Source organism: Pygoscelis adeliae, unplaced genomic scaffold (genome assembly GCF_000699105.1).
Source record: "Pygoscelis adeliae isolate BGI_AS28 unplaced genomic scaffold, ASM69910v1 Scaffold262, whole genome shotgun sequence".
NCBI lineage: Eukaryota > Metazoa > Chordata > Aves > Sphenisciformes > Spheniscidae > Pygoscelis > Pygoscelis adeliae.
The window spans coordinates 1,835,157-1,845,834 of record NW_008824184.1 but is presented as its reverse complement, the minus strand read 5'-3'; the positions used below and the strand labels follow the sequence as shown (position 1 = coordinate 1,845,834).

At 47.8% G+C, this 10,678-nt stretch overlaps 1 protein-coding gene across 1 annotated transcript; it reads left to right on the top strand.

The window, feature by feature from the left end:
• The first annotated feature begins 1,082 nt into the window (after nt 1-1,082).
• On the top strand, nt 1,083-9,995 carry ALDH2 (aldehyde dehydrogenase 2 family (mitochondrial)). Its single transcript, XM_009334414.1, has 12 exons — nt 1,083-1,190; nt 2,594-2,734; nt 3,018-3,097; nt 3,650-3,761; nt 4,641-4,769; nt 5,282-5,395; nt 5,774-5,876; nt 6,601-6,785; nt 7,144-7,308; nt 7,618-7,775; nt 8,547-8,661; nt 9,671-9,995. Exons 2-12 carry the CDS (start codon nt 2,660-2,662, stop codon nt 9,701-9,703), a joined length of 1,269 nt encoding a protein of 422 aa, XP_009332689.1. The 5' UTR covers nt 1,083-1,190; nt 2,594-2,659; the 3' UTR covers nt 9,704-9,995.
• The last annotated feature ends 683 nt before the right edge of the window (nt 9,996-10,678 follow it).

Genomic DNA, 10,678 nt, shown 5'->3' with positions numbered 1-10,678 from the left:
TCCCGGCTCGGCCGCGGCCCGGAGGGGGTGTGCGGTCTGCTGGGGCTGGTGGGGGGGGAGGCCGGGGCGGGGCTGGGGACACCCCGATTTAACGCTGAGCTGGGCAGGCGCCGGAGCAGCCGGACATTTGGGCCCAAAGCCTTGCGTTGCAGGAAATCTTGTTGGAAAAAATCAACTCGGGGTGCAGCAGCTGGCGTGAGGCACAAGGCATGTATCGTGCTACGATAGGGCGTTATCCCGATCCCTGTGGTTGTTTCAGCTAACCGCTGCCATGGGTGCAAACAATCTAAGGAGAAAACTATGCGAAAGGGCATGCGAAGGGAGGGGAAGGTGCCTGGCTTGATGCTGGTTGTCTGCATAGATTAGACTCTCTGCTCCTTGCTCAGCAGCCCTGAGGAAAACGCCCTCCGATCATCAGTGCAAGGTGCTGGTGGAGGGCTAGCATTCCTCTTCCAAGCCGCCGAGCCATTCCGTCCCTGCGGCCGTGACAAGGCCGTGGGAGGTTGGCTGAGTGATCGGCAAGTTCTCGGCAAGCACCGTGATCTTTGCACTGACACACTCTTGCCATGGACCTGAAGAAACAAATTTGCCCTTACTGAGAAAGAAAGAGTTGGTGAAAAGCTGCTGTTGGTGCCTGGTTCAGTTTTGGAATGATACATGGGGAGCCTAAAATCAGCTAATCAGGGAAATGCTGCCAAAAGCTCTAGTGCTGTGTACGAATCGACTGTATTGGCTGTGCCTGAAGCATTTTGCCACTGTTCAGCCTCCCGAGGCTCCCGGTGTCCCTGCGCAGCCCCAGCCAGGCTTCCAGGTCTTGCAGTGACCTACTGAGACAGGAACCGCTTCCAATTCACATGCTGTTTGCCAAGATGTGAATTCTTTTTATTAACTTGAGGCTGTGTCTTTTGTTTTGTACTTTTAGGCTAAAATATCTCCTTCGTACTGGTGCAGTTTTGGAGCCCACACAAGTTGAGTCCCTTTTAAGTAAACAGCCTGCTAAGAAGCCATCAAACAACTAAAGCTCTTACCGATTTCACCTAGGTCTGGCTCTAAGGTTTAACACTGCTTCGCTTTTTTCGTTGCAGATTTTCATAAATAATGAATGGCATGATGCAGTCAGTAAGAAAACCTTCCCTTCTGTCAATCCAGCAACAGGAGAAGTTATCTGCCAGGTTGCTGAGGGTGATAAGGTAAGCGTTCTCTTGACGAGATCGGTTTGTTTTCCGCGTGAGCAGGTCCACAGGGATTGCAGAGGAAGACACGAACTCGTCTCTCACCTAGGCAGCTCCGCTGAGTGCCGTGTTTGCAGTAGTAAGTGTCTGACCTCTACAAATACCATGTTCAGTGCTGCTTGTGTTCTTTCTTGACTACTGCTTTCAGCAAAAACCCTCTGGCTTTGCCTCTTACCAGTGGCAAGCCGGGACTAGAAAGGGCGTAGAGGAATAGATGTGGTGTGCAGTGGAGCCTGAGTCGGGAGGTTGGGGAGCAGTCGCGGGTGGAGGTTACTGGGGCAGGCAGGGATGAAGGCGGACACCTTTGCGGCCCTGTGGGTGCTGTGCCGGCAGTGTGACCCAGCATCACGGTAGCAGAGGAGACAAAAGGTCAGGATTCACCTGAACAGCCCCTTTCTGCTGTACACATGCAGTGGGAGACCATCCCCAGCCCTAGGAGATTAAAAAAAGAAAAAGAGAGCGCGATGGTGGGGACGAGCCACGTAATCATCCCATGCCTTATGCAAGGCCCTCCTAGGAGTCTGTGGCAGAGCTGAGGTGGTGTTTCCCAGCAATTTTGGGTTCTTCCTACAGTCTGGAAACTTGTCTGTATTCCCCAAGGGAGGGGTGAGTGAGGGAAATCCTTTGTTGTTTGCTTGTCCATGGTAGACTGGCTTGTCCTGGCGGGACCATTACAGCAAGCCAGAACAGAGAACCAACGAGAAACAAGTTAATGCCCTGACAGGGCAAAATGATGGTTTAGAGACATTTGATCAAGGAAAAAACTCCTTTAGACTGTGCTGGCGAAACCAAATCCTGAAAGAGTGTTTTTTTTTGAGTGTCAAAAGCACACTTCTGGAGCTTTTTCCATGCCTTGTTCTAGGATGCAAATATTAACCCAGCAGATGACATTGTGGAAATAACTTGACAATATTGCACTCCGCATAGCTGAAATAACAGAATGTAAGCGCAGGCGGAGGTGGTGGCTCCGCAGCTGTTGCACCCATCTGTTTCACTGCCACTTCTGCTCCCTCTTCCCCGTGGTTGCAGACTGGGCGAGATCCAGCAGCAGCGTTTGTGCTGAGGCTGTGCTGCGGTGCAGCGCTGCCCGGGTCGATGCTTGTGGAGCAAGTGGCCCAGGGGCCGCAGCCCGTGCGCTCCCCTGCCCTGGGACCGATGAGTGTCTTGCAGTGAGGCAGCTGTCAAGGCTGCAAGTTCTTGCCCCCAAAAAGGCTGGCGCTGGCAGCCACTTGTGCCGTCTGGCTGGAGGCTGTTTTCTCCTGGAGACCAGGGAGGGCTCCAGCTGTATTTTGAGAGGGAGGCTGGGAGACGAGTGGGACCGGTTACTCCTTTCTCACCCTCTTGCCTGGACTCCTCTGCAGGCAGATGTGGACAAGGCCGTTAAGGCAGCCAAGGCAGCTTTCCAGCTGGGCTCGCCTTGGAGGAGGATGGATGCTTCTCATCGGGGCAAGCTGCTGAATCGTCTTGCTGACCTGATCGAGAGGGACCGGGCTTACCTGGCGGTGCGTATCACACTCTGTGACTGAGCTCTCTGCTGTGATCCCTAACTTTGGGGAGAGGGAGGCAGAAACGGGTGGTTTGTGCCCATCGGGTGTGATGGGGTCTTTAGCCACAGCTAAAACTGAGAGAGAGAGCTACAAAGGGTGGGGAAGTAGTTTTGGGAAGCTGAAAGCAAAAAGGCCAACGTGCAGAACAGATCCAAACTGCAAACCGAGAATTCAATCTAAATCTGCATGCGTGACTTCCCCCACCTCGCTCTTCAGGCAATCTCATTGTCTTTTGTAGGCGCTGGAGACTCTGGATAATGGCAAACCGTACTCCATCTCCTACCTGGTGGATTTGGACATGGTAGTCAAATGTCTCAGGTAGGTGTGGAGGCTACAGTGACAGCGCAGTAACTCTTCATCCTCCACGCTTGCGCTCAGCTGGCCCGTGGTAGCTGAACCTCTGCCCGTGCAAAGACCGGATGCCTCTGATTCAAGTGTTGTGGGTGTCAGGGCTCGATCGGACCTGTTGCTTTCATTTCGGCCCGTAGCAGGGTGTCAGACACCCTGTTTTCCTCTGTTTTTATTTTTTGTTAAGAATGAGGCTGTAATTCCTGTGACTTTCCAAAGGATTTTTGTTACATATGTGTTCCTCTCTTGCTATGTACGGGACTCTCACTAATGGCGGTGATCTGTGTTACAGCGCAGGAATGACAGAACGTACCTTCTGCAAAGTGCTAGCAAACGCAGAGGGACAAATGTTTGTATTTACTGTCCATTCTTAAAATCACCTGTTTGGGAAATATTTGTATGTGTTTTATGAAGTGACTGAAGAAAGGAGGAAAGCAAATAGCTGGAGGAAGTCTCTCTTATTTTCTGGTGACAGGAGACTTGTTATTTTACATTCAGTGACCAAAACTTTATTGTTGCTAGATACTTTGCAGGTTGGTCGGATAAATTCCATGGCAAAACCATCCCATTAGACGGAGATTTCTTCTGTTACACAAGACATGAGCCGGTGGGAGTTTGTGGACAGATAATCCCAGTAAGTAAAATGTATCAGTAGTTCCTGCAGCATTTCAATAATTCAGTGTTAGCATGAAGAGTTGTCTGAAAACGCAAGTTACTATCTGTTGCTAACCACTGCTTCCTCCAGCGGTGAAGAAAGTTATGCTTGCGCCAGCTGGGAGGGCTGTTACTTTGCTCTGGCAATACAGAACTACTTGTTGATTTCATGGGCTCTGAGTAAGATTTACTTTGTATCTGCTGAAAAAGAAAAGAGAATTCAAACCCCTTTATAGGAGTTATCTGGCTCAGAACCGCAACTAAGTTTAAGCTACTACCTAGCATTAAAAACAAAATTCTGTGTGATGAGGAAATAGAGAACTGGCATGCAAAATTCAGCTTTATGTACGTGATCTTGTTTCTGTAACTGGTAGCCAGGTGGTTTGTGAACCACAAAGCCATATTTATACAACGATCCGTGGATAGTTTTACCTCTTTATAGGAGTAGCCAGATTCTGATTGTTGCATAATGTATTTGCAGGTTTTTCATATTTGCATTGAGCAAGAACTGAATGTAAGTGTCCCACCGGTCTGTGCATACTGCTCTGTCATTACAAACAGGCTTTCTTTCAAAATACCTCAACAGAGTGTTTAATGGCTAAACTGACAGTAGAGATTAATTCCCAAAAAAGTCGGGTTTTTGCAATGGTACTGAGAGACCTCACACTTCAGAGAACAGTTTTCCTGGACAAGCAGAAGGCAGTGCTTGAAAAGGAGCCAAACATTGAAGAGCAGCTAGGGAAGGATCAAAGACTGCTTCTATAGGTGCTGCAGATGATTTGAATGAAGCTCGCTGGTTACTTACTGATTAATCGGAAGCTTTCAAGTTCAGACCAGCAAATACCTCCTTGTTTTTCAGTGGAACTTCCCGCTGTTGATGCAAGCATGGAAACTGGGGCCTGCCCTGGCTACTGGGAATGTGGTTGTGATGAAAGTGGCGGAGCAAACCCCCCTGAGTGCTCTCTACGTAGCTAATCTGATCAAAGAGGTGAGCGAACAGGCTGGGTTTCCATCCGCTGCCGCGCTATCGCTGCTGGAGTGCAGTGTGATACAGCCAAACTGGTGAGCTGCGGAGGGCATGTGACTGCAACAGAGAAGGGCTGTCTGATCCGAGGAACGGCTGGGTTGTCTTGGGTATCTTAGCATTTGATTTAGCAAAAAAAAAAAAAACCCTTGTCCTTATAAATGCACATGCAGAGGACATAGATTTGATTAGCGAGGGAGTCTTGGAGATTCAATTAAATAACAAACTTCAGGGTGATGAGAAAGCTAACATATATAGCTCCACAAACTATGCTTAGGATGTGGCGTGGAGAGAGGTGTTGTCCTGGTTCTCGCGAACTGAACATCAAAACTAAGGACCTGGGAAATTAAAAGTGAAATAGAAAAGACTCTGTTCTTCGTGGGAGGCCTACTGAAGAGTTACTAACAGATGAGGGTAGGTGAAATCCTTGATTTGTGAAAGGAATAACCTTGCTCTCTCCTGTTGTGAACCGGCAGGCTGGATTCCCACCAGGCGTGGTGAACATCATCCCTGGCTATGGGCCCACTGCAGGGGCTGCCATCTCTTCCCACATGGACGTAGATAAAGTAGCCTTCACTGGCTCCACGGAGGTAAGGGAGTACCTTAACCTTTAAGCCCTTGGGATATAGAGAATATCTCATTGCTGTAATACCTTTTCTGTATAAAATACTGGAGGTGCCTTGCCTGCTACACTTCTTTTTAAAAAATACAGCTGAATTCAGGGTGTGACATTTATTTTTACCTTACATAAGACTCTTTTTAGGTGCCTCCTTTAGAATACTTCCTGTTGTTTCCCTTGAGCTGCTTCCTACTAGAGGTGAAACTCTGGGCAGACTTCAGTTGTTCCCTTAAAGCCCTGACAACGAAGGGATTGTTATTGAACTGCTGACTGAGATCTAAAACCAGCTGCCCTGCCAGGTGTTGTATGTAGGAGTTAATTCCTCATACCTGTTCTTCTCATGATGCAGGTTGGGCATCTGATCCAGAAGGCTGCAGCAGAGAGTAACCTAAAGAGGGTGACACTGGAGCTTGGAGGAAAGAGTCCAAATATAATCATGTCTGATGCAGACAGTAAGCACCTGCTAGCGTAATATTTGATCTGTACCTTTTACATCAGCTTTCTGCAAGCAGAGCTGGAGGGGAAAGGAAACCTCTCCCGTGTTGTATGAGTCTCCAGCTCTGACACCAACCTGGCAGTTCTCACCCCGTGAAGTCTCCGTGCCTCCTGCTGTAGCTGCCCTATTTGTGTATCAGCACTTCTTCACTCCCACTTCTTTCCCAGTGCTGTGAAGAAGTTCAGTTATCAACAAATGAGAATTGTTTCAGTATCTTCCTTCAGCCTTAGTTCCATTTTTGTTTTCACTTCTTTCTCTTTCTCTTAGTGCGTACCACTCCTTTCTACTCTTAAGAAGTTCTGGTTCCCTCATCTCTTGCATATAGACTCATTTTTGGTCTTGATGAGCCAAAGTACATGCTTTTATATGGCAGTAAGGAAGGAAATTCTTATAGATCTAAAATAACTTGTCCTTAATATCTGATAATTTCAAATGAGAACTGTGATCTGCCGCAGATTAGATTTTTTTCTCTAGTATGAGGTACTTTAATAGACCCTCATACCAATTAAACCTGCACGTAACTTCTGCCCTACCAAAGCATGGAAAATGCCTGTAAACTGAAAGGACTTTGTATCACTGATGCTCCAGTACTCTGCATGATAGTCATTCAAAAGAAGTCACTTACTGACTCTGGTTGGTTTTGTTTGTTTATTTGTTTTCTCTCCTCTCCCCAATGTTAGTGGACTGGGCTGTGGATCAAGCCCATTTTGCCCTCTTCTTCAACCAAGGGCAGTGCTGCTGTGCTGGATCCCGAACATATGTCCAGGAAGATATATATCATGAGTTTGTGGAGAGGAGTGTTGAGAAGGCCAAGTCCAGGGTGGTTGGAAACCCGTTTGACTTTAAAACTGAACAGGGGCCTCAGGTAAGAGCAGGAAATGTCCTGAACTGTTATCTCATGAAATAGTCCCAATCGTGAGTCACTGTGCATCAGTAGATTAGAATGAAAGGTATCCTTCGGTCTCTTGATTAATCTCCTTTGAACTGTGCCCATTACCTCCTTGCTTGCGGAGGAGGGAGAAGTTAATTAACAGTTCTGATTATTCCAAAACCTCCACTTGATGCTGGCATTTAAAAATGATCATCTCCCTTTGAAGCTGGCTTGGCAGTCTGTTGAAATGAAGAATTGCTAGAGCACAGTCGCGTGCACAGCAGGTTGTAGTCAAATCTTTTTTTACCCCCAGTGAAGGTGAAGCTGATCTGTCTGTCCTCATGGCTTTTAGGTAGATGAAGAGCAGTTTAAGAAGATCCTCGGTTACATTAGTACTGGGAAGCGTGAAGGAGCCAAACTGCTGTGTGGTGGCAACCCCGCTGCAGACAGAGGCTATTTCATCCAGCCAACTGTCTTTGGCGATGTGCAGGACAACATGACGATTGCCAGAGAGGAGGTGAGACCTGCAGCGCCTTTCTGTCTGTCAGCTTCTCGCTTGTTTGTCATTTTGCCCTCTCTGATACAAAAAAACACAGGTCTACAAGAACTGGGCGTTCATGAACTGCAAAACTCGATGCTTCTTAGGAAGTTACCACACTAAACTTCCCTCCAGATTGTATCCTGGAACTTTGTAAAATGGGAAGCGATACTTTGAATTTGATGTCCTGTGTGACTTCTAGCATACACACATAACTCCAGCATCAACCACAGCCTCCCCCGTAATCAATTTACACAGATTTTCACATGCTCTGTTTGGATTTTGCAGATATTTGGACCGGTCATGCAGATTCTGAAATTCAAAACAATTGAGGAAGTCATTGAGAGAGCAAATGACTCCAAGTACGGCCTAGCAGCAGCAGTCTTTACAAAGGACCTTGACAAAGCAAACTATGTGTCGCAGGGCCTGCGAGCTGGAACAGTTTGGTGAGCCTTAACACATCCTTCGCCCTAAACTGCTGAAAGCTTCCTTGTGTGCTGCCATTTCTCATTGAGCTTGCTCTGTGATAGCCTGTCTCCACTTTGGATCCAATTTTACATGTACTTCACTGAATGTAATGTCAGACCTTCAGTTGTAATGCTAACTGTTGGTAAAATTCAGTTATATTAAGCTTCCATGCTCCCACTGTGAATTAATGAATGGGATGGGGGAAAAGAAATGCAGTACTACAGCTGGCAATGACAGCAACTGCTGCAGGGCTCTGAGAGCCAGTAGTGATTAGATCACCGAGCATGTCTGTGCGGTCTTGGCTGCTGCAGTGGATGTTCCTCTGTGTTCTGAGGCTGTGCTGAAGATAATGCCAAAGTCAGTACTTCAACACCAGTTTACTGTTCTAGCACAAGAGATTTTGGAGATGCAGTATCTCACTATCTTTTTTTTAATGGTACCGAGTGAACAAGTAGGTGCTTTTGGTATCTATTCTTTGAAGGAGGTGTGGGCGGCAACCCGGACGCTTGGTCCTGCGGTAGTGAGAGACGTGAATCGATTTCGTGATGTTCTGTTTCGTGGTTGATGAGGATAAGGTTCCAGGATTGATTAATTCTGTTGGCTGAGAGAACTGACAAATACAGAAATCCTGCCTAGGAATTCAGCTGTCCCTCTGTTGTAAACAGCTGAGATGTCCATTTGCTGTGCAAGGGCTCTTCCATTAAGCAGTTCTGAAACTGCAGGTGCTTAACTCTTGGTTTCCTTTTCAGGATAAACTGCTACGATGTGTTTGGTGCACAAGCCCCGTTTGGCGGCTACAAAGCTTCTGGGAATGGGCGAGAGCTGGGAGAATATGGTCTGGAGGCATATGTAGAGGTGAAAAATGTGAGTATCCCTGTGTCCAAGGACTTCCCAACCCTCTGCCATAGCTCCAAATTGTATTTGTGCCTGTTAGTATAGGCTGGCCTGAGAGTTGCAATTCTTCTTTCTAACGCTTGAAACAAATTTGGAGCTGCACTTCTGAAGTAACTGCAAACACAACTCCATGTAACTGTGTTTTAAACAGAAAGCTAGCCTTGCTTTATGCTGCTGAGGAAAACAAGGATATGTGACCTAATAGATTACCAGTTGCCCGCACCACTTGGCACCGTTTAGCTGTTTCTCACTGTGAAGAATGCAAGTGTATGGACTTCTCCGTGAGTTTATTTTGTGGAGAACAGAAAGAGCATGTGCTGGGGGTGCATGCCTGCTGGGTAGAAGCTTCTGCAGGTACGAACTGGCAGATGAACACTGGGCACTTGTCACTCAAGAGGGGGAATCTGAGCAGTGACCACCAGTACTTAATGCCGCTCTTTTGAGTCGATACGCCCTTGGGTCCACACGCAAGACCAAAGTTCCTGGTGTTAGGCAATCCCATCACCGCAGTCTGAGTAACTTCCTGTAAGACAAGGCAGAAGGGCTGTCACACTGCTTGCAGCTGCGATGTCTAAAGGGTGACGGAGCTCTTGGGCAGAGGTGGTTAGCCCGTGGCCCCGGAGTTGCAATATGGCAAAGCGCGTAACGATCGAGGGCCTCCAGTTTGTGACTGGCAGGGCGCCGTTTTGGTACAGGAGCTCCAGGTGAGAACAAACAAGTGTGCCCGCTCCCACCTCTCAAAGAGCAGTGGCATCTCTGGAGAGGTGCTGTGACCCAGCCTTCAAGCTCCCCCCTCTCTCTGAGCCTTCCAGATAGGTCTCCAGACCAAGGTGATCCCAGTCACTGCCCGCTGACTGGGATATACTGTGCTCTGGTTGTGATTCTCTTCTGCAGGATGCTTCTGCCTCTCGGCCTTCAAGTCAATATAACTGAACACTGTCTCCAGGAAAATAACTTGTGACTGTTCTTTTTTTTCTAGGTGACAATCAAAATTCCACAGAAAAACTCCTAAAGGATAGCAGCCTCTCCATGCCTTTGAAAACACCTATGCAGCTTCATGAGATACAAAGCAAGGAAACCTCTTCTTAACACATACAAAACTTAAGTGGAAAATACGTAACACTGCGTTAAGAAATGTTTCTTTAGAAGGCACCTGAAGGAGCTTTTGTTAAAAAACGTTACTTGGATTTATCTTTTTAAAATACCAAATACAGTCAATTGAGTACTAATGCATTACATGGATGTACTCTTGTTGCATCTGTATCTGATGAATATGCTTTTTTCCAAGAAATCATTTAAACGCTTGTCTAGTCTGCCGTAGGTTTTATAATAATTCGTTGTTGGCTTACACAGCTAGCTCTATACCCCTTGTCCTGTACACCTCACACATACGTCCCTCTTCTGTAAGCAAAGCGAACCGAGACTCGGTTGTGTAACCGAGCAGGAGAGCAACCTCTCAGCGTGAATCTGTGAGGGAAAAGTTTGTTCTCGGCTGCTCCCACCTGCTCTCATTGTATCTACTCGGTTGGGCATTTCTTATCTTAGTGAAGTTAACCCTACCTTTGTTGGAGCAGTTTGTGTCAGAGAGCTAAGCAGAAGCTCAAGCGCACACAAGTTTGTATTTTCTTCCACCCACCGACTACCCCCCGCCTCAAGCAATTTTTAAGGTTTTCGCTGACTTTCCGCACTGCCCGCTTTCCTCACAGTGCCTTAACGTTAGAGGATTGCCCCTAGGTCTGACAGCTGTCCCCAGCACAGCAAGCAGGAGAGCTGGCCGTGCCAGAACAACAAAGTATCGGGGGGGAGGTGGGGGGTGATCTGCGCCCCGGGGAGCGTGCTGGAGCTGCGGTGGGAGACGCCTTTATCGCGCGGTCACTAGGGCAAGGCCTGCGCTGGAGGGCAGGTGTGCTGCGAGGGGCAGACGTTCCCTTTCCCGAGTGGAGGAGGGTACGAGGCGGCGGCTAAGGGCGGCCCCCTCCCGCTGGCT

Excerpts from the sequence above, each read along its gene's own strand:
- ALDH2 (XM_009334414.1), top strand. The coding sequence starts at position 2,660 with ATGGATGCTTCTCATCGGGGCAAGCTGCTGAATCGTCTTGCTGACCTG. Across the intron at positions 3,762-4,640 it reads TTTGTGGACAGATAATCCCA|TGGAACTTCCCGCTGTTGAT; the intron begins GTAAGTAAAATG and ends CTTGTTTTTCAG. Across the intron at positions 5,877-6,600 it reads AATCATGTCTGATGCAGACA|TGGACTGGGCTGTGGATCAA; the intron begins GTAAGCACCTGC and ends CCCCAATGTTAG.